This window comes from Ceratotherium simum, chromosome 19 (assembly GCF_057802395.1).
Source record: "Ceratotherium simum simum isolate JZ-2026a chromosome 19, ASM5780239v1, whole genome shotgun sequence".
In the NCBI taxonomy this organism is placed as follows: Eukaryota; Metazoa; Chordata; class Mammalia; order Perissodactyla; family Rhinocerotidae; genus Ceratotherium; species Ceratotherium simum.
Window position 1 is genome coordinate 32109309 of NC_141918.1, and position 23977 is coordinate 32133285.

Below are 23977 nucleotides of genomic sequence, written 5' to 3' on the forward strand. Positions count from 1 at the left end.
ACCCATTTATTATCTCACAATTTCTTTTGCTTGGAAATCTGGGCACCACATTACTTAGCTATGTTCTCTGCTTAGAATCTCACAAGGCTGAAGTTAAAATGAAGGCAATGAAGTCAAATGAAATCAAAATGAAGTTAGAATGTTGGCCGACTTGGGCTCTTGTCTGGAAGCTTCCAGGATCATTCAGGTTGTTGGCAGAATCCCATGCAGTTATAGGACTGATGTCCCTGTGTCCTTGCTGGCTGTTGGCTGAAGGTCGTTCTTAGCCCCTAGAGGCTGCTTGCATTCCCTGCCTTGTGGCCCACTCCATCTTCAAAGGTAACAATTCTTGTGCTTCAAATCTCTCTGCCTTCCCTTTCTGCCTTCTCTGCTACTTTCCTCTTCTGCCTTTAAAGGATTCATGTGATTACAGCAGGCCCACCCAGGTAATGGAGGATAATTTCCCTATCTTGAAGTCAGTGGTTAGCAACCTCAATTACATCTACAAAGTCCCTTTTGCCATGTAATATAAAATATTCATGGATACAACACTAGGGAGGAAAGGTCATGGGGGCCAAATTTCTCCCTCCCACAGATATCTAATAAGAATCTCAAACTAGTCATTTCTGAGACAGAAACTCTTGACTCCCTCTCAGACCTGTTGCTCCCCCTCTTTTTTCCACCTCAGCACTTCATTGCTCAGTTCAGAAACCTAGGAATCACCCTTGATTCCTCTATTTTCCTTATCCCTCTCAGTCCCATCTGTCAGCACATCTTGTTGGCTCTACTTCCAGAATACATCCCCAGTCCTTCTGCTGTGTTCATCCTCACTGCTACCACGATAATGCAAACAAACTGGTACCTCTCACCTGAGCGACGCAGTGGCTCCTGAGTCCTCTCTTTTCCTCCCCGCTTCTGCTCTTGCTCTTCACAGCAACCAGAGTGATCTTTTCAAAACTTAAATGAGATCACATCACTCCCCTCTTTAAAAACCCTTCCCGGGCTTCCCATTGCACTTAAGCCAGAGTCAGTCTTGAATATGACAGGTTTCCCCCGCTCTCCGAAAGTTCCCTTTATACAACTTTGCTTTTACAAAGGGCCTACATTAGTACCTGTTTTCGCTAACCGAAAGAAATCCACAGAGGATTTTCACTTTTCCAAAAAAAAGAGGAAAAGCGAAAATAGCATTCAGCGTTTGTTTTGCAGTGAGCCCTTCTGGAGGCAGTGCACACCCCAAGCAGGAGAGTTCCTAGTTCCTCCCCTAGGAACTAAGCATCTCCGCATCAAGCTACCAGAGCTTTGAACTGAGTCTCTGAGCATCCGTGCTGTATCTTGATTTATCTTGGTGGGTTGTTTTTTGGGGTCTGGGAATGCTCAAAAATTTTTCCCGTATAAATTAATGGTAATTGCTTTTTGGCTTTATACCATTTTGGCTTATGAAAGGTTTTATAGGAACACTGTACTTTCAGGTAGCAGGGGAAACCTGTACTCTATCCTTAGTGTGGGACATAACAGGTTCTTGGATGAATGAATGAATGGTGGTTTTTTTTCAATTATGAAAGTAATATATGTTAATTATAGCAAGTATGGAATAACTCACACATAAATCGTATAATCCTTACCTTCCAAAGATAGCTACTTGTTCATATTTAAGAGAACATGATTCGTCTAGTTTTACTATACACGTAATTTATATTCTGCTTTTGCCCTTTTAGATAATGTGAGTAATCTTTATGACCTTAAATATTCTTCTACAACATGATTTTTAGTAGCCTTGTGGCAGTCTGTCCTTTAGAAGCACTGTAATTGTTATGTGTTGTTATTGTGCATTTAGGTTTCTTTTAAACAAACATCTTTGAACATATACTGTGCATATCTTTGATCTTTTCTTATGAAAATTCCAAAAGCATATTTATTAGATCAGAGAGTATAGTTATTTTCAGGGCCTTTTAAAATATATATATAGCCAAATTACCTTACAGAAAGGATATGGCAGTCAATGCTCCCTCAGCAGAGTATACGAGAGCCCATTTTGAAAAGTATTTGCCAGTTTAATAGGTAGAAAATGGTATATTGCTTCAATTTGCCTTTGTTTGACAACTAGTAAATTTGAATTTTTGTATGTTCATTGTCTATTTCTGTTTCTTTTGAAAATTACATGTTTCTCTTTTTCTCTCAGGGTGATGATCTTTGTTTTTCTTACATTTAATTGGCATTTATTTCAGTGTATAGTGTGAGGTAGGGATCTAATTTCACTGTCCCCTTCCTCCTAGTAGTTAAACTGTACTATTTATTGAATAATTTTCCTTTCCATTGTTGCTTTTAGAGGCCACTTTATCACAAACTTAATTTAGTATTAGAATAACAAGTATTCTAGTTTCAAAAGAAATTTTTTTGGCTAATTAAAGAGAATCATTATATTTAAGCCTGATCTATTTAAATATAGTGCATAATAAAACTGGTTAGTGTTTAACTGTTTGGATGGAGTTTGAATGGTGCATATTCTTTTTTCCTTTAAAATGTGATTGAGTACAAAAGTAGGTAATCATTTTGCCCTCTTGTTATTCACAACTACAGAGAACCTGTTCTCTGTTAAGTTCTTGTCCATATCCAAAGTACTGCTATCTTCCTGAGGGTGATTGCCTTATTTGCAGTCAGAAGTAGCAGGAAAAGATCCTCAGGCTCATTGGGGTTGGCCTTATAGTCCAAGCTTGGTAGGCAACTATAAACACCATAGATATATTTTAAGTTATAATAATAGCAATATATTCAAGAATACTTCATTATGATCCTTTGAAGGAATATCCTTGATTTGGTTATGTTTCTCACATCTCACATTTTATACTTGCTAAAAATTAAAGGAAGCTACTATTAGGTTTAAAGGATGAAAGAAACTCCTTAAAAAAAGCTTCTCCAGAGAGTATTAAGATATTTTGAGGTACTACATAGTATGAATTAATAAGTACCATTAAGGCTATTCGAGAAGCATAAAGAATGTAATTATTGTAAAAGCAGTATGTTAACTTTTGTATTGTGCAAAGAGGGTGCAAATTGGGGCGGTAACATTTGCCTCATTTAATACTTGACGTTTTCTCTCAACAAATGGCGAAAAAGGCCCCAAGTATATTCAGCACGTAAACACATCCCTTTTCTGTATTACTCTTAGCCTGAAAGGTAAGTACTGTTTGAATGGAATGCTTCCTGTCAAAATACTAAAAACTAGAATACATGTCTGATGTACCATATTTCATTTATTGCTGTTGCCAAAATGACCAAATATCCCAATGAGAACAGTGTGGCTAATTTCAGATATATCTGTGTTCACTATAGCTGTTGAAAGAAAATTGATTTTATGATAACGTTACCTTGTTTCAAAAGGAGTCATTTCTACTGTGCTATCTTTTTAGTTCCATGCTCATTTCTCATTTTCAGAAAGAGCTTATTATTTATATTGTGGATGTCTGCCCCAAACTTGAATATATAGGGCTCTGAGACAAGAATGGAAAGAAGGAAATGAGGGAAAAAAATGAAGGATGCTAGGGAGGAAACAGTGCAGAATGAATGGAAAGGGTGGTTCATGAGACCACTTCAGGGCTTATCATCATTCTTACCAAAATATAATTAGAAAAGGAAGAGAAAATACAATATATAGATAGTAATTTTGGAGTGGTTGAATGGTCAGAATGAAGCTATTATCTGTGTGCTCACTCTGCCTTCATTATGAAACACAAAGCGAATGGTCTAGGCCCACAGCTGAGGGGGACAGAAAATGCTGTAAACGTCGTCTGTGCTAAAGAAATGAAGGATATCTTTTCAAGGATTAAAAGTGGAAACTATGCAAACCAACTTGTTCAAGGTTGTGCAACAGAATATGGGTAAGAATTAGGTCTATGATGTTTCTGCTTGTCTTTCCAATAAAGCAAGGATGTATTTGTCTCAGGTAAACTAACAAATGGTGAGAATATGTTTTTATTCTAAAAATAAAATCACTATGTTATTATGGCAGTTCTTAAAGATTTTTGAGAGTCTCTCAAAATTTAAGAAGCAGTTTATGTTTGCTATCCTCTATATCATGAAAGGTATGGAGCGAAAAGAAAGCATTTTGAAGGAAGATTTTAATTCTGCTCAAAATCTTGGTGACTGATTTAGATTTTGTGTATGTGTATGACTTTTGAAGCATAAATACTATTATTTGCAGAGGTTTGTTCTATGAAATCACAGTTGTACCCTTATCCTCCTGAGAAAACATTCTCCTAAGTTGTATATGTCGGTAATGGATTTTCTGAAAGACATATTTTTGCTTTTTAGATGCTGATAGACAAGATTCCATCAATCTCTTCCTGGGAGTTTTCCACCCCACTGAAGGGAAACCTCATCTCTGGGAACTCCCAACAGATTTTTATTTGCATCATAAAAATACCATGAGACTTTTACCAACAAGAAGAAGGTATTTTTCTTCCTAGTCTACTGTGTAAACTCAATTTGATATTACTTTGAATATCAGATACTTTTCTTTTTAAGAAATAATCACATAGGCTAAAGTCATCAGTCTTACTGAGTTTGCGATGAGGAATTTAGGATTGTTGATGTCCTGATAGTAGGTTTGGGAAATTGTCATTAACAAGTGGTGTTTTGCATTTTCCATAAGATATAAAGTTTCAGAACTTCATCATTGAATGTAAGTTGTAGCTCCACTAACGCAAACTATCAACATCATTTTTGAGTGCCTTCCTACAAACATGGAACTCAAAAAAACTCTAACCTTTAAGGAGCCAATCTTTGATTTTTCACGTGTGGTGTCTAAGCAGCATCACTTTGGAATCCCGATGTTCTTTCCTTCAGGAAGCACAACCAACTCTCAGTGACACTGGTAAAGACAGGAAATGAGAGCAGTGACTCTAGTGGCAGATACCACTCCCGTCACCCCTACCACTCAATTTGGGCTTTCTAGAGTCGTTTGCCAGTATAGGTTATTTTGAGGACAGTTAAATTGGTATTAGTAGTCTCAGAAGAAATGAACTGTTTACCTGAGGTGTTTTAATAGGACGCCTTGTAGTGTGGGCCCCAGGGTCAGGTAGACTTGAGGTGGAATCTCTGCAGTTGTGTGACCTTGGGCTAGTTATTTAACCTCTCTAAGCCTCATTTTCCTCATCTGCAAAATGTAAATGATGGGACACCCCTCACAGAGTCATAGAGAGGATTTCGTGAGAAGACTCTTCCTTGTTTTTAATTGAGGAGTCGTGTACTGATATAATCAGTTTTCCACATGAGCAAAAGTTTTCACATATACGAGGTTGGAGCCTGGTCCATTCTACTCAAAAGCCTATAATGTCAGGTTCTCTCATAATGCTCTTCTTTCGCAGCATCAGTTTGATAGAGCCCTTATTTTGTGCAACATTGCCTCCCAAACACTACAGGGGTCATTGCCAGTCTGTTAATTGTGTGAACAGACCACAAACAACTGGTGAATTAGCAAGTGCTGATGTTACAGCTATTACCAAATTCTGTGTTACTTCAGCAATATTTAAAACATTAGGGAAGAGTCAGAGTTTATATATTTCTCAAATTTGTTCTTAAAAGTCCATATTATTGGAATAACCAACTTAATGCTTAAGCTTACTTTCCCTATAAATGGAGCACTGCTGGTTTTTACGTTAAATTTAATATTAATAAATGATTGCATATGTGAATTTTTTGCTGACAAAATATTTGGAACTAATTATGTTTATTTGGTGAGAGATGAATAGAAATGCCTATATTTAGCTTTGGCGATGCAATTGACTATGGGTAAATGTGGTTGATTTTCTGAAATTTTATGTTACCTTAAAGGATTGAAGCTACTAAGACACAACTTGGGAACAACCGAAACTCGATTTTGTACTGCAGAAATTAGCTAGAATATTACAAGCATAAATTAGACCACTTGCTTACCTTGAGTTACATAACCAGGGCAAGCAGTGTTGGAGCTTATTTGTGGGAATAAAAGGAAGCTGGTGTTACATCCCCATTTTCTGTAAAAAAAGGAAACTGAGGTACAGAGAGAATGTGTCTTGACTGAGATTATTCAGCTAGTTAGATGATTCAGCAAGAATCAGCTACAAGCCCGCCACTGAAGATAAAGTTTTATCAAAGTAGATAATATGGCTCGCTCAGTTGATTTGGTCTCTTGTTTTCGTTTTTTTTCTCCAGAATATCAAAATTCCAAAAATTGGTTTATGGTATCAACAGTTGATACTGCTCATAAATAGTACTCGTAAATACTGTAAGATAAATTTCAGCATTTTGTTTTGGACTTTCTAGTGTCACCCGCCTATGCTGGTTATTTTGATGACAGTTAAATCAGTATTAGGATTCTCAGAGGAGATGAACGGTTTAGCGAGAGACGGTTTAGCCAGGACGAGAGCGTGGACTTCAGGGTCGGGTAGAGCTGCATTGGAATTTCTGCAACTGTGTGACCTTAAACCTGTTACTTAACCTCTGGAAATCTCATTTTCTCATCTATAAAATAGAGATGACTATGCACGCCTCACAGGGTCTTTCTAAGGATTAAATGAGAAAATGTGTGGCAGTACTTAGTACTGGATCTGACACAGAATGAACATAGTCCTGAAGCAGCCAGGGTCTGGAGAGACTGCCTCCAGTTAATATCTGTGTGATCGTGGAAAAGTCACATCACTGGTCTAATTCTCAGTTTCCACATCAGTAAAAATAGAGATAATAATAGTATCTAACTTGTAGGTTTTTCTGAGAATCAGAAAATATAAATGAGATAATATAAATGCTTATCACATTGTAAGTCCGATAGATGTTAGTATTGTTATTAATCTTGAAGACGATTATGTTCCCTAGTTGTAACATTTAATAAAAATCATACAGAATGGCCATAAAATCTGGAAGCTTAGGTAATATTATTTTATCACTTATTATAATGTAATACCAATAAACACTTATGTATTTGCTTGTGTTTCCAGACTTGGTGACCATCCTGTATTTTATACTGTGTTTACCAATGATTTATTATGAAATAATATTTTTATTGAATGATAAGAGCAAGCCTAGCTCTGCCTAGAGTTAATCCAAACCAGGTCCTCTTGAGGTAACTACTTCTGTTACTCAAAATCCCACAATTATTCATCTGCTCAGAACCACTAATTGAAGCTTTGTTCTGGATTAGTTTAATATGTCATACATCATCCAAGACGCCATTTATTGAATCAGTGTTTATAATGTCACCAAGGTGTTTTTAGATATTAAGCGTTAATTATTTCATTGACTCAGAGTTGGGAGGTTTCCTGGCTCCACTCCCTGTCTGATATGTGAGTTTGCTCGGTGTCTCCCAGGGAGAGGTCGCCTGGTCTGTGCTTGACTGGCCCTGGTTCGTCAACCAGGACGTGTCTGGTTGAGAAGGCGGTTGTTTTCAGACAGCTCACTTACACAGTTCTTCCTTGTATCACGCTGAGATCCTCATCTCTATAACTTTACCTACTCTTCTTAGTTCAACCCACTGAGACCTTCAGAACATAATTTCCTTGATAGTCTTTTAAATATTTGAAGACAAGTTCACACATTCGCAAAATCTTTTCTCCAGGTTAAATAGCCCCACATTCTTCAGGTGTTCCTCATACACTGTGGTTTCAAGTCTCTTGAGCGTTCAGAATGCTGTCCTCTGTTTGTATTCCAGTTGATGTCAATGTCCTTTGTAAACTGTGGTACCCAGACCTGGGTGCAATAATAGAGTTTGGTCTGATTTGTGCCAGTTATTTTGGGACCATTACTCCCCTTGTCCTGGATACTCTGTTTTTATCATGAAATAGTATAAGATTACATCAGCTGTTTTCAGCAATGCCATCATAATGTTAACTTTTTGAGCTTCCCATTTGTTAGAACTCTCAAGTCTTTTCAACATGTCCTTCTACCATGCCTTATCTGTACCATTCTTGTCATGCTCATTCAAGCATTCTTGTCATGCTCATATATGCTTTGCCTGCTTCCAAAAAATATTTAAATGTGTATCCTTTTTATTAAGTATTACCTTAGCTTTGTAGCTTCTTCACATTTAATCAGCTGGCCATCTTGATCCTAAGGCAAGTTTTTGATGAAAAACGTTGAACGGAATCTGGTAAACGGCAGAGCCCTGTGCGATACCACCAGATGACTCCTTCCACCTAACATTGTCTTGTGATTTTGGTTGGAGTCATTTAAACAGCTATAGGTTACTATACGGTCGTCAATTAACTATACTGTCATTCTGCCTACATTTCTCTATCTTGTTCGCAAATATCATTTGCTTTGCTAAAGTCCATGTATCTTATTTCAGAGGGCTCCCCAGTTAGCCAGGGGAATTAAAGAGTCTTTTTTAATTTCCCTAACCATCCTCTGTGAGCCAATGGAATTGAGCACTCTTAATACTAGGGACTGAAAAAGAGAAAAGAAGCTGACTTACTAGGTATTGTGTGCACCAATTTGCAATCTCCTGTCCTCTGATTCCTGGTCCCAAAGCAAGTTTCTTTCCTGGTGCAGATGTTCTTCCTCTGAATAAATGCACGTGGTGGTGGAGGTGATGAAGATGCCGCTGTCCCAGGCTTAGTCCTCTCAGATGCTCTCATCCTCCATCCATCTCAGCTCATCTTCCCCAGGGCAGATATTTCTTATGGGCTTCTTTGCTTCTGAGACCCACTCAGAGGAGTTGGATTTTTAAAAAAGTATTGTTAAGTTGCTTTATCTTGCTTAGGGAAATATAGTTTAGTAATATTCAAAAAAAATTTATGGCCTGGTCTCAAATCACTAATATAAGATTCTCTCTTACTTCTTTTTCTCCATATGGTACATTCTGAGTTAAAACATGTTCTTTAAAATGTTTACTTCTTTTTCCTAAGTAAGCTAATTGTGAGCAACATTCTTTAGGAAATTCCTCATATAACAGCTGATACTTTCTCTGCTTTCCTCCTCTGCCAAGGTTAGTTCATCACAAAATAGAACTCACACCCATTGTTGTGCACGCGTGCACAAACATACACACACACACACACCCCCTACCCCTCTTAAACAATTAGCTCATGTCTTTGTCATTCCCTTTATCTGACAGTCTGATTCTCCTATCAGAAAAGAAACTGAGATTACCCTGGTGTGGCTTGTTTTCATGAGTATGTGTGGATTCATAGAAGTCACCAGTCATCTTTTTAGGTTACTCGCTACCTGTTGTCTTGCTGAGACTGACATCGATGTATAGATTTTGGAATCTGTCAGCTTCTCACTTTTGAGCATCAAGACTGCATTTGCCCATTTCCAGTGTAAGTTCCATTCTTCACATTCCTTAAGATTATTAATCTCAACTCTACCGAGACTCTTGAATGCTTTTCGAGATGCTCCACTGCTTCCTTCCATCTCTTGGGCTGTGTACAGTTCCTTCTTACCTTGTGTTTTTCTCTTTCCAGCATGAAGCTTATCATGGCTGGTGAAGACAGAAGCAATACTGGAATTAAGTAGCTCTCCTTTCTCTGTCATTATTTTTAACATGGCATTTCTAACACACAGAGCAGTGTCTGGTACACAGTAAGTGCTTAATAAATGTTGAAAGACTGAATGAATTCTCCACAAGCAGCAGACTTCCTCCATTTCTATTCTTTTCGTGCTCTAGAGCCTTGCTATACACAAAGCTGTCTCAGGAGCAGCCCCTTTGGTATCATCAGGGAACTAGTCATAAATACAGAGACTCAGGCCTCACCTGTTGAATCAGAATCTGCCTTTTAACAAGATCCCCGAGTGATTCGTGTGTGTTGAATTTTGAGAGGCATTGGTCTAGAGTATAAGCACTGGTCTCAAGCAGAACTTTAGAAGGCTTTTCTGTTGTCATAGGCACTGCCCCCCCTCAGTTTATTAGGCTTTGTGTTCCTTTTTTTCATCAGCCTTGGTTATGGATTCTGCTTGGTATCTCTAGGAGAGTTCTCTATGTTGCCAATTTCATTTAGATACTCCCCATTCTTCATAATTGGGATTATTCAAGAGTGTAATGTCAGCATTGTATTTTTAGAAAGCCTCTCATTTATTTAAAATTCTCATTTTAGCATTTTTGGCCATAGGCTCTTCTTTCTGAACTTTTTGAAAATCTGTGTTTTAAAAAAATTTTGATATACCATCTCACATCATTCCCCTTCCTAGCTCACATGAACTTTAATATAGCATTTTCCCCCTAAATATCCCTTTCATCAGAATTTGATTTAAAGTTAAATTCAGTATTCAAAGAGAAGGCAGTTTAGGATTCTTTGAGATTCTCTGCTCAAAGCAAATGAGTTTTCTAGCAAGAATCCAGATGATTGAAATTCCCTCCCTTACTCTGACTGGCCTCTGTAGTCAAGCAGTGAATATTTACAGTTAAAGATTAATAGAGCCTGCACTGTTTTCTAAGGGAGCTTGTTCTTCAGGACTATCCATTCACTTAATGATTTTACCTAACTGTTTTAAATAACTACACACACAGACCCATACACATAGAGCAGAGTAGAAAAAGTAATTTAACTCTCAGATAACTACATACAAGAGAATCCTGGTTTGTAGGACTTGGGTCAAGGGCCCACGGCTCACTGGGTGGCAGAGTAATGTGGGCACCGTCTCTGTGGAGAAGTAAACAGCAGCTCATAGAGGCTGGCTTAGTATACCCAAATCTTTTTTAGCTAAAAGGAAGTAACATCAGAGCATCTTGACTCTCAGATGTGTTCATGGCATTTTTGTAGATCTGTGACATAGTTGAAACAAGAAAGGGATTGGGAAAGAAATTAACATGTTGAAGACCTACTATGCCAAAACCTTCACAAACATGTTTTAAAAAAAAAAAAAATTAACTTTGAAATACGAGGCAGCATCTTTCTATAGACCATACAACCCCTTTTATCCAATGAATTGTAGAAAACCAATGTTTACATTTGGTCCATCTTATCATTTTTTTTTTTTTAATTTTACAGTTATACTTACTGGTGGACACCAGAGGTAATAAAACATTTACCACTTCCTTATGATGAGGGTAGGTACACTATTTCTCTTTTAGTTTTTATACTAACGTATTTTTGGATTATTCCTAAATGAGCTTGAAGCATTAAATTCTTTGCGTATAATATTTTATTAGGAAAAAATGAATGGCTACTCAGTATTATATTGCTGTTATGACAAATAGGAGATTGTAACAACTGAGACAACTTTTTAAAGGGCAGGGATCGTATCATACTTCTTTTATCGAAGTAGGCAACACACTTGTATTGTATCTTACAGTTATGAGGTGTGTCCCTCAAATATTTAGTGGATATAATGTATTAGTTCATCATTTTAAATTAGTACCGATTATATTTCTTGATATTTGGGGGGAATGTGGAGAAAGTGAAGACCCATTTACAAGGAGAAATAAAAACTTTTCCTATATCTAAACAATGAAAAAAGGTACAGATGTGTATGTAAAAGTGCATTTTATTCATTAAAGTTTAAATGAAATTTTATTAATTTGTCAGAATGGCAGGAAAATTTTTATATTAAAGAATACCCTCAAATGTACAATACTTTAGAATGATGTTTCCCAATTTAAATAATTGCCCCGTTTTAAATAGAGCTTAGTCTTGATTCTGTTACTGATTCTCTGACCTGGAACAAGCCCGTTTTCCCATTTGTGAAAGGGTACTAAGTTAGACCTACTGCCAGTCTGGAACATTCCAGTTGAGGACTCCATCTAGTAATGGCTAACCATCCCAGCTTTGGGGGTTGAAGGCCATGAAGTAGGAAGATTGCAAATAATTTTTAGTTATTAATAAATTATTAACTAATTTTAAAGAAGTATCTGTGATCTTAAAATTCTGGGCAAAATCATAACTCATATTGTTAGGAATGTTTGATTTTTCTGGGAGAAAGGAAAGGACTTTAACAGTCTAACTAACAGTGGCCATAAACAGGATTTGAAGTATAAAGAAAAATTAGTGAAATAGCTGCACAATTTTTATCTAGAAGGCAAAAGGTATTTATTTGAGTAAAAAGGAATTTAAAGAGCTGAGTAATCTGATTTCTAAAATAAGTCCCCACTCCCACCTGGACTTCTAGAGGCCCTCCTTAGAGCTTGTCACACTCAACTTTGCATTGTATTTTCTGTGCACATATCTCGGCTCTTTTCCAAGTGTGTAAGTGGAACCTTGTTCAGTGCGCTCTCTGTGAACACAGGATATTACAGAAATGTTTGCTAGATGTAATCTAAAGACCTTAAGAGTAACAGGCAGTATCTCGCTTAGTTATCTGTGCTGCAAACTTAAAGAAGTTGATAGTGAAGAAATTTCACAAATACGAAGAGGAGATTGACATCCACAACGAATTCTTTCGACCCTACGAACTGAGCAGTTTTGATGATACCTTTTGCTTGGCCATGACAAGTTCAGCACGGTATGTTGTGGGTACTCTGATACTGTAAGGATTTGGGAACTATAGTTTTTCTAGTTTATGTAGATATGTCTTACCTTACTAGAAATCCATTCTGCAAGCCTGCTAGCAGGTGGTTGTGCAGACTCTGAATACCTCCTGCATTTGGGAGCCCGCTACTTCAGGAGGCAGTCCCTTCTGTTGTTAGACAACTGCAATTAATTTCTGCTCTTTGATAAGTTGAAATCTGCCTCTCACTGGTCCTAGTTTGTCATTTGGAATAAACTCAATTTTTTAGAGTTACATAAAGTATAAAAAAAGAAACAAGAGTAGTCTTTGGTACTAGAAAGGCCAGGATGTGAATCTTAGACCAGCTACTGCCTACCTGTGTGACCTTGAGAAAATTATCCAACTTATCTGAGTCTCAGTCTCTTCATTTCATATAGATAGAAATGTGTGTGACACACACCCCCCCACACACACACATATGTACACATACATGCCAAGTGCCTAATGTAGTAACCTGACACAGGTGAGTAACTAATAAATGGTGGCTATCATTATACTACTATTTTTATTAGGCACACGACAAGCTAGTTCCTCTTCTATATGACAGCACTCCAGATATTTGAGGAGGCAATATTAATTTTTTTCAGGGTATATATCCTTCATCCTTTCTTTCGTAACTCTTGACATTGTTTCCAGACTGTCTCCATCCTGGTCTGTCACCTTTGAACCTACAGGCACGCATCGCTTAACGACGGGGACACATTCTGAGAGATGTGCCTTCAGGCAATTTCATCAATGTGTGAACATCATAGAGTGTACTTACACAAACCTAGATGGTATAGCCTACTACACACGTAGGCTCTATGGTACTAATCTTAGGGGCCACTATCGTATATGCGGTCCATCGTTGACCGAAATGTTATGTGGCACATGACTGTACTTCATTTTTCTGTGTCTCTTTTAGAGTTTGGTGGGGCCTTTGAGAAAATGATAGGACTATGATAAGAAAATTAGGCAAAGCAAATCACTTCTTGATTATTATGTTTTCTAATAAGGTTTACGTTTTTGTCTTTTACATTTTCTTCAAATGTGATATATGTATGCGTAAACTTAATGTGGTACATGCAGAAATATTTTATGCTTTTGTTTCCTAAAAATCACTCTGCATTTTGCTTCAGTTTCAAATATAAAGTTTGAAATTTTTACCTGTTTGGTTTTCTGTTAAACTTGTTAAAGTTTAGCAGTTTTAACTGTAAGATTGTTGTCATTTCCAGAATTTTTCAACTCAGCAAAGGATGAGTGATGGTACATATATGTGTACATACAGATGTACAGTTTATTTTCTTTATTTGCAGGAGTTATGTTCTATAAAGTTCCTGCAAACACTGAATTTTCAACTGTTGCTCTAGGGGAAGTACAGAGTTAGGTTCCTGTGAGCCTCTGGTCACAACATTTTTGTCAACCAATCAATACATAATCTTGTTTTATGTGCTTCTATTTAAAGATACCTTATTTAATGTATATTGTCAATTCATTAACATTGAACTCACAATACTATAACTCATGCCTGAATGAAGCTTCCCTAACACACATATTTTTTCTGTTACACAAAACTTTCTTGTGCTTAGAAACACTAGACAGCTTCAGCACTGTGCTTGGGGGCCATTTTAGACAGCGAGATCACCAACAAAAAGCACCCAAATGTGAAAAACATGGCACTAAATAGACTGTGAAAAGGACACTTGTTGACAGTATGAGAACTAAAACAAGAAGGCAGAGTGTGACCTTGTTCTGCCTCAGCTGGGAACGTGAGCATTGGCTTACTCCAGTTTTTCACTGTTGTGCACTTGTACACATCTGCCAGTGGTCATGAAAGCTCTGAGTGTTGATTTGGGGGTTACAAATAAATTTTAGTGAGTAAACAAATTCTCAAATATGGAGTCCACAAATAATGAGGATCAAATGTCTATGTTCAAAAAGAAAGAAGGAAAAATTAAACCACTTATATTTTAAAAATGACATTTTCGGGGCCAGCCTGGTGCGGTTAAGTGCGTGTGCTCCACTGCGGTGGCCCGGGGTTCGCCGGTTCGGATCCCAGGCACGCACCGACGCACCACTTGTCAAGCCATGCTGTGGCGGCATCCCATATAAAGGGAAGGAAGATGGGCATGGATGTTAGCCCAGGGCCAGTCTTCCTCAGCAAAAAGAGGAGGATTGGCAGATGTTGGCTCAGGGCCGATCTTCCTCACAAGAAAAAATAAATAAAAATGACATTTTCAAAACCATTAAATAAGCATTTTGAGTCAGATTTAATGTTACTTTCTTTTCCTTCAAAAAGTCTAACGTAGAGTTACCCGTGGAGCAGTATCCTTGCCAGGGCCATAAGTCTTATCAGCATAAATCATGCAACCGTTGCCTTTTTGGCATCTACTAAGGAGCTTGGTCTGGCTTCAGCGGTAGTGGTAAGGTGGGCCTTGCACAGTGGGGAAGTGGCTTCAGCTTATCTTAGTAAGTGGTAAATTAAAAGTTTCTATTTCAAGTGTTCCAACAGTGCTTTAATGAATTAAGCTCAGCCTAATGAGGCAGCTGTTGACACTTCAGACCGCTGTTTTTGATCCTTATGTCAGCCTCCTGAGGTGGTATAGTGTAATCAAAACGTTGTCCATAAAACTGAGCGGCCTAGTGTTTTACCATTGGTTTTTATGAGTTTAATTTTACCTGAAAACTAATTATGATACATAACCAGAGGGTTTACATCCTAGCAGTAATTCAGACATCAGCTCTGTTCCAGTAAACAAAATCTTGAGTTCAAAACTACTGGCCCTCATAACCGTAAAGAAAATTCACAGTGAAGACTGATAACATTGAAGTTAACCTGGTGCCGGTGGTTCATGGGGTTTTATGGCCCTGATCACTGGAGCACCCCTGAACATTTGACTCACAATAAATGTAGCTCCGAGGGCTAAGAAGAAATAGTGTAAGAATGTGCATTGAATGGAAGCCAATATCTGGATGGACACTGATTCATATGAAATTTTTTTTTCCATTTCTTCAGCGACTTTATGCCTAAGACCGTTGGCATTGATCCAAGTCCATTTACTGTACGTAAACCAGATGAAACCGGAAAATCAGTACTGGGGTAAGGATTTGCATATAGAATGAAATTGTAACAATTCGTGTAAAATAATATAGCCCTTGCAATATAATTTCCACCCAAAACTAATAACTTCAAGTCACATAGTTTGGGGCATAGTCTATTTATTGCATATACAGATAGTTTATTTATAGCACTGTGATCACTAAAGTGTTCAAAATTGAAAGTAGAATTTATGGGAATTTCAGCAACACAGTGCATTTTATTATTTTAAATTAGGAATATCACAGCTGGCATAAAGACAGGTAGCAGATATTATGTGTTATATCCTATAAATAGCTCAGCATCCTTTGTTTCTCACATTATCAAATACTTAGGTAAGGATTTATATTCGTTGTATTTATTTTTTGTTGGCATCCTGAGGAAACTTTAAAGCAAATATATTCAGATAGAGAAATTAATATATTTTCTGTATATTACTGTAACGTTGTTTTGGGGAAGACTGTTATTTTATTATATCCAATAATATGAGGAAGAAGGCAAACCACGTTTACATCTTAGAGACTAGTGAAATGTGTTGTGTTCTAGCATAAGAATCTCTGTTACTGCCACTGACCTGAATAATCCCAGTGATAAGATTTCTTCTAGACTTTGGCCAGACTGTAGATACTTAGTCATAATTGTATTTGGGAGTGTGTATGGGGTCCTAATTGGATTCTAGCTACATGTGATTTATACAGTGGGATATATATTACTATTTTCCAGATACACCATTTCTGTGGCTTAAATATGTGGCCTTAAATAGCTGCATGTTAAGCCCTGGACCAGATGTAACGAATTTAAAAGAAAGGATGTCCTCAGGAGTTTGGAAATCAAGGAGTTCCTGGGACAAATATGAAAATGACCAGCTATATTAAAGTATAGCACAGAAGTGCTATCAACTTTAATTTTTAGTTGCAGAAAGTCAGAAACTAGTTTATTTTCTATAATATCTAACACATGGCCAAATAGTATTGCATTTTCCTTTCCTAGAACATTTCAGAATATTATGGTATTTTAAGTCCCCTGTAGAGAATTTTTTTATAACAGTGAAATATTAAATATTTTTCATAAAAGCCAAAAGGATTACTATAAAATATTTTCTAAATTAAAAAAAACAATATTTTTACTACTCTCAAATTTGGAACTAAAACAAAAGTAAATATTTTTTGAAGTGTGGGGTTTTTTCTGTTTTTTTTTTTTTCCATCTATTTCCTACTCTTGGAAGGAATGTCCAGCAAATATAATTATTTACTAATAATGTAATAAATTTTAAAATTTAGTTTATGTTCATCAGTTGCTCATTACCTTGGTCCAAATTATCAGCTGATACTGTGATTGATAAAAATCGTAGGAGAGAAGGAAATATATGTGGATTTGGCTGTTGACCTTTTCTTGAAGCTTTTATAAGTTATAGGTAATTTTACTAATATCTCAAACATATAGGCTTCCATTATTGTACCATAAATTTTGAAAATATTGATATCAGTTACCAAAGGAAGGCACAGTAACCAAGTGGTGAGAAGACGTTTCTGCACTGGTTTACACACACATACTGGTTTATTTTCTGAATTTATAACAGGGGTTAAATTCATATAAGGTCAGTACATGTACATGGTTAAAATGTTAAGGTTTTCCCTTTAGCACAACTTGAACCCAGAAACTAGTTTCTCACAGTCATTTTCTTATGCTTCACTAGGACTAAGGCTTTGGGACGGAATGATGCATAGTGAGTGTTGAGGGTTCAGTTTAAAGATGCTTTGCATCCACATTCATCTTTTTAAAGAAACAAAAGCAATAGAGAAGAAGCAGTACTACAGAGGAAAACGGCAGCCAGTGCCCCGCCACCCCCCAGCGAGGAGGCTGTGTCCAGCAGCTCTGAGGATGACTCTGGGACTGACCGGGAAGAGGAGGGCTCTGTGTCTCAGCGCTCCACTCCAGTGAAGATGAGCGACACGGGAGACAGTGCCAAAGTGACCGAGGTGTGGGGGAGAGGAGCTTGTGTGGTCCAGCATGGGGCTCTGGAAAATGATCTCTAAAATTCTACTTTCAGTTAAAAGGCTGAGAGCGAGAAAAGGTCACATTACCTCCCTCGCACCATTCTAATGTGTGGTGTTTGAGACACTGCAGAGATGAATACTAAATTTAGCATAGATGTTATTGAAATGGTTTCATTTTTAAATGAAGTCGGTATTTTTGCTCCCATGTATAAGAGTGGATTTCTTATCACTTCAGAATTTTTAAGAGAATCCTGTCCCTCTTTGAGCAGCCCATCCACTTGAGATCCGTTTATTCCCTTGCTCAGCACATTGTTGGAAAGCAGGGTTTGACCTGGGCCTCATGATCTTTGCATAGCCCCAGTGGGAAATTCATCCTGTTCATTTTGACGTTGCCAATACATTAAGGGAAAATAAAAGGGAAGTAAACTACAAAAGAAGCAAATCTAGCTTTGGGGAAGTTTGATTTCTAGAAATAGCCAAAAGCCATTAGAGGTAGATATGGCAAATAAAATGTGATAATATAAGAACTGAATCCAGGCCGGCCCCGTGGCTTGGTGGTTGAGTGAGCGCGCTCCACTGCTGGCGACCCGGGTTCGGATCCCGGGCTCACACCGACGCGCTGCTTCTCCGGCCATGCTGAGGCCGCGTCCCACATACAGCAACTAGAAGGATGTGCAGCTATGACACACAACTATCTACTGGGGCTTTGGGGGGAAAATATAAATAAATAAAATCTTTAAAAAAAAAAAAAAAAAAAAAGAACTGAATCCATTATTCCAGGAGTTGGCAAACCACAATTGATTGGCTAAATCCAGCCTGCTGTCTGTTTGTGTCAATAAAGTTTTATTGGAACCCAGCCATGCCTGTTTCTTTACATAGTGTCTATGGCTGCTTTAGCACTCTAACAGCAGAGTTGAGTAGTTGCAACAGAGACAGTATGACCCAAAGAACCTATAATGTTTACTGTCTGACCCTTTGCAGAAAAAGTTTGCCTAGTCCAGCATTATACGAAAGCAACTAGTAATTATTTAACATTTTTTTTACCCCAAAACAAACTATTTTTAGTGGTAATGAAATCAGATTTTTAAAAAACCATTAACTGAGAAGTTTAATGAATAGATTGAAGAGACATTGTGATTGCTTTTGTGGAAAAATTCACAGGTTCATTTTCTTCATCTTTGAAAATAATATGCTAGATGTCTAAAAATTCTTCTTGATTCCTTCTTTTTTAACCCCAGAATGTGGTCCAGCCCATGAAAGAGGTATATGGAATTAACCTCTCGGATGGCCTCTCGGAAGAAGATCTCTCCATTTATTCAAGGTAAACTACTTCCATGTAGAGGTTAAGAAAAAAATACACATGTATTATTACAGTAACTTATAGCTAGCATAACTTTTAAAAAATGAGAATAGTCAACAATACAGAAGGAAATGAATTCCGCTTTGAGTATAGTAGTAGCATTTAAGAGTTCAAATTCTGAAACATTGATTTATATATGGAGTTAAAGGGCCTCCTGCCTGAGACTCTCAGTGCCCCTCAAAGATAAAAAATTTATGATACATACATATATTTTCACTGTCCATATATAAGCTGCAAACTGAAATACAAATACATTCCTGCATTCCTGCATTAACAAATCCTCCAGATCAGATATTTTCTTAAAAAATGAACCTGGGATATTGATGATTGAGGACCTTGCATTCGTGTTAGCTCGGGGGTGCTGATGGGAGTGGTGGCTAAGGAGGAAAAAGGAAGCAGTGATATAATGGTGCCAATTCAGAATGTTCTAGACCTTTATTAGGTAGATCTAGCTGAAAGGAGAGGATCCACCAAAAGGCATTCCTTGAAATTATATACATAATTTTGTGTCTATGTATGTTTTTCTGAGGAGATTCATACATAGTTATCAGATTCTCAAAAGAATCCCTCACCTAGAAATCCTCAAGAACCTGACAAGACCACTGTAAACATGCTGTAACCAGCCTAATACATGCATTGAGAAGACTTGATTATTGCATGTGAACACCGTCCCACTTCCTTCATATAAGTTTGGCTTATGTAAACTATAATATAAATGAGCAATGATCTTCTGTTCTTTTTTAAGGAGAGTATTTCATTTGTAGAATCCATCGAGCCGGATATTGTCAGCTTTTTACTTGAAACTAGTGAGATCTGCTATATAAATGTAAAATATAAAAATGCACAGCATTTCTTGACTGCAAAAGCACTGAGGTGACTCCGCATCGCTGTCTTACCAGAAGCTAATTTAGTCATTCAGAATGCAGCCACACCCTCCGCACTCCTGGCACACAGACATGCAGTCACTTATTCCTCACAGCTGTCACCACAGTGCAGCTAAACTCTTCGGTAGTAGAAGTGGCCCTTTGTAAGTAACATGGTCTGGAAGAACGAATTGTTTGGGGTTAGTGACTGAATAATATGACCCTTTATTGCAGAGAATGCTGAGTGTACATGTCGGGGACTGAAATTTTGGCTCACCTTAATTAAGCAGAAGAAAATGTCTCTTGCTTCAAGCATGACTTTCACCTGGAGGCTTTTTAGCTCAGACTGCCTCTGAGGCCCACTTGCAGTTCTCCCTTCTTGGGGAGTGAGATTCAGCTTTGTTGAGCCACAGCATCCCCGGGAAACAGTCTAAGAAGGATGCCGGGGCCTATAGGGAAGGGATTACCACAGGGGAAGAAGGAATCCATGTCCTGGAATAAGATTCTGAGTTTGATATGCTGAAAAACAACACCTCTTCCTTTGATTAGTGTGACACTTTACAGTGTTTTATTTGTTCCTTAGACAACTGTGTAGTAGATTGAAAAGATATTATTATCCCTCTTTCTAGGCTAAGAGCACGGAAAGAGCCATTCAGTGACTTGTCTAGGAGACCTAGCCTGTGGTTCTTGGGTATCTTGAGATTTTCGACTGTGCAGTCCTCTGGATAATGTCAGCTGCCCGTGCTTGTGATGCAGACCTGGGGAGAAGGGGAGAAGCAGGGGGCCTGGCCATCTCTTCCCTCTCTGTGAATAGCCCCATCCTATGAGCAGACTGTCCCTACTGGCAGTAGGGACATCTCCCCTCTCCATCTGTCATGGGCCTTGCTGTAGGCAGAGGAAGCTGCTCTCTGTCAGTATCTGGGGGGTAGCTGTGCCGGGGGTTGGCCAAGGATGTTCAGGGACTGACTGGTACCCCCTCTGGCCCCAGCCAGGCCCTAGGGCTCTTAGTGCCTCCTCTGATCCAGAGGGCAGAGCCTGAAGGGCAGGGCGAGAGCCCATGTAGTTCTGCCCTAAATTGGCAGGTGCCCTGTCCCACTGCATTGCTGCACCCAGTCGGCTGGTACCCGCCAAAGTTTGTGCGTGTAAAGACCGTGCGCTGGCCTGGCTCGCCTGTCAGGGCTCCCGCCCGGACTACCACACACAGCGTGGGGAGGGAAGCCATGCAGCCGGAACTGGCTTCCGCAGCTTGTCCTTCAGGTTCCTGCTCTCTGCCTGCTCTTCCTACACTGGGCCTCAACCACCGTTCAACTCCTGCGCGTTTCTCGGTTTTGAAGTTTTGTTCTCATTTCTGAGCCCTGTTCCCTATACCTTCCTTTGCCCCCATCTTTTCTCATATCTTCGGTTTGCTTTCTTGACCACACCTGGAAGTTTTCTGCTTACTTTCTCAAAGCCTCAGACCCCTGCCAAATCTCTTTTTTTAATTCTGACAGTGATTGTGCATATGATTTGGGCATTTTAAAGTTCTGTACAAACATTAGGTATTGTATGACATTCTTCCCAAAAAATGGATCAAAAATATTCACTTGCTGAAGGTAAAAGTTGGATAAAAGGAAACTATTTAGGGGCTGGCCCGGTGGCGCAAGCGGTTAAGCGCGTGTGCTCCGCTGCGGCGGCCCGGGGTTCACCGGTTCAGATCCCAGGTGCGCACCAGTGCACCGCTTGTCAAGCCATGCTATGGCAGCGTCCAATATAAAGTAGAGGAAGATGGGCATGGATGTTAGCCCAGGGCCAGTCTTCCTCAGCAAAAAAAAAAAAAAAGAGGATTGACAGATGTTAGCTCAGGGCCCATCTTCCTCACAAAAAAAAAGGGGGGGAAACTATTTAAAAGTTTTCCAGTAGGGGCAGCCCTGGTGGCCTAGTGGTTAAGTTGGCACACTCCGCTTCAGCGTCCTGGGTTCAGTTCCTGGGCGCGGACCTACACCCCTTGTCTGTCAGTGGCCATGCTCTGGTGGCTCACATACAAAAAGAGGAAGATTGGCAGCAGATGTTAGCTCAGAGAGAATCTTCCTCAGCAAAAAAAAAAAAAAAAAAAAAGTTTTGAGTAGCAGTGTAATGATTCAATAATTGGTTTCTGCAGTACTTTTCTCGACCTTTAAAAAAGCTAATAAAAAATAAACTATGAAATATCCATTGTCATCAAAAGAAAATATTTTAATAATAGAAAAGTGGAAAGGGAATCACCCCTTTAATCCTGCCCTGTCACCTCACAGGGGCATTAGGACAAAACTACAGTCTGTGTCCCTGAGGGGAGGATGGATATTGTAGCACAGGCTGCACTTCAGACAGGTATGCACTTGAGAAATAGCTGGTGGCCCTCTGCCCATCACTGGATATCCTCTTCTGCTGCTGAGCTGGCCTGGGGTGATTCCCTTTGGCTCTTAGCGTCAAGCCTGGATTAGTGTTGTTCCAGTCTTCTCTAGGAAGGCGTGGTGTGGCAGTGGTGCTCAGCAGGTTGTCTCTTCAGTTCCATCTGTCTCAGCTGAAAGTACTCTCAGGAGTGGCTGGAGTAGACTTGGGGATTCTTGTGGTCCTAAGGGAGCTGACTCCATGTCCTGGGTTCTCAGCAGCATTCCTCCTTCAGGAGATGGATCCCTGGCCTGATCTACCCTTTCCTTGTCATTTGCCTCACTGCAAATGCCTCCCCTCATGTTTCCCCGTGCTTCCTGCTGCAGTCACCCTCAGATATGTGAGGCCCTGAAAGATCCTCTTCCTGGTTTCAGGAACATTTTGGTTCAAGTTCTGTATCACGTTTAAGTAAGTAGAAATGCAATGAAGTGCACATTTCACTTCATTCTTATATCTATGGTTATGGTTTACATTTTAAGCAGAATCCCACCTCCTTTGCCTCTAACAAACCCACTCTAAAATCAGGCAGCCATTTGTAAGTAAAGTCTTGTGTTACGTAGGGTACTCTTGTGTGCCTTTCTGAAATAAGCATACCGCTGTCATTGGAAAGCTCATACCATTTCGTGTGATCTACTGAATTTATTGCAAGTAGTTTCTTCTTTAGTTTACTTTTTATCCATTGTAATTTGTAGATTTGTTCAGCTGGGTCAGAGTCAACATAAACAAGACAAAGGCAACCAGCAGCTCTATTCCAGGGGCCCAGATGGAGTTATCAAATTGTAAGTACTAAATTACACCTTTAAAAAAATCTTTGTATTTATGCTATTTTATATTATTTATGCTACTATATATTTTATATTATGTGCTTTTTTTTTTTTTTTAAGACTTTGTAAGAAAAATATTCAGTCGTGTCACCATACTAGTGTAAGCACTAAAGCATCTCCTCCTGGTACTTTATCCAAGGAAAACTGGGTAGCTGTGGGGATGGGCAAGATGCCAAGTCATTGGCAGCCTTGACTTTACTTGAAATGCACCCTTTGGAGGTGGGATTGGAGTTGGTGGAGGCTTCCTCCATGGAATCTGCTCTCCACTGGGTAGAGGTGGGATGAGAAAGCAGCTCTGACCCTGGAGACAGGCTCCTCAGGTTCACTACAAGACCCTTGAGAGCAGGGATGGGTTTGTCTCTTCTAGCTGTATATCCCCACCAGTTCTAATAACTTGCTGTAAGTTAAACAGGTGTTTAGTAAATTCTTAAACAGAACTAGGTTCATATCCTGAATCACAGCTCTACCACTTCTTAGTTTTTTTACCCTGAGCAAGTAACTTAAGTCTCGTGTGGCTCAGTTTTCTCTTCTGCAGAATGGGATAATAGCACCTGCTTCATAGGAGGGTGGTAGGCTTAAATGAAATAATGCATGCAAAGTGCTTAGAACAGTGTCTGGAAAAAGTTCTCAGTAAGTTGTGATCATCACCATCATCGTCATCATCTTCTTCATATTCATCATTATTCTCTGCTTTTTGGGACCAAACAAAGCAAAGGCTGTGACCAGGAGAGGCTCCCTGATGCCATATGCTCAGTTGAGTTTCTTCTGGAAAATAGGTCACAGTGGAGATTAAATGAGGTGGTATATGCAAGGCATCTAGATCCGTGCCTGGCATATAGCTGACATTTAGTAAAGGTTCTCTTCCCTCTTCTTAGACCACCTTTATCAGCTTGTTCAATAAATTGTTTAATAGACACTGATTGCCTAACTTCTTGGTGTACTACATCTGCACGTTCCTGGTTGATAGTTGAGGCCATTATCGTCATCCAGGCAAAGACTAGTGCTTTAGAGAGTAGTGG

At 38.8% G+C, this 23977-nt stretch overlaps 1 protein-coding gene across 2 annotated transcripts in view; it reads left to right on the forward strand.

Moving 5' to 3' along the window:
- Positions 1 to 23977, forward strand: part of FIG4 (FIG4 phosphoinositide 5-phosphatase) — a 124050-nt gene that overhangs the window by 56507 nt on the left and 43566 nt on the right. The window contains exons 16-22 of one of the 2 annotated variants that reach the window (XM_004422205.3): positions 4288 to 4426; positions 10938 to 10996; positions 12240 to 12387; positions 15428 to 15511; positions 17292 to 17487; positions 18744 to 18826; positions 22827 to 22913. In XM_004422205.3, coding sequence (XP_004422262.1) covers positions 4288 to 4426; positions 10938 to 10996; positions 12240 to 12387; positions 15428 to 15511; positions 17292 to 17487; positions 18744 to 18826; positions 22827 to 22913 — 796 coding nt within the window. Of the gene's footprint in view, positions 1 to 4287; positions 4427 to 10937; positions 10997 to 12239; positions 12388 to 15427; positions 15512 to 17291; positions 17488 to 18743; positions 18827 to 22826; positions 22914 to 23977 lie in introns of those variants that run through there. The other variant, XR_015555249.1, reaches the window with a different exon arrangement.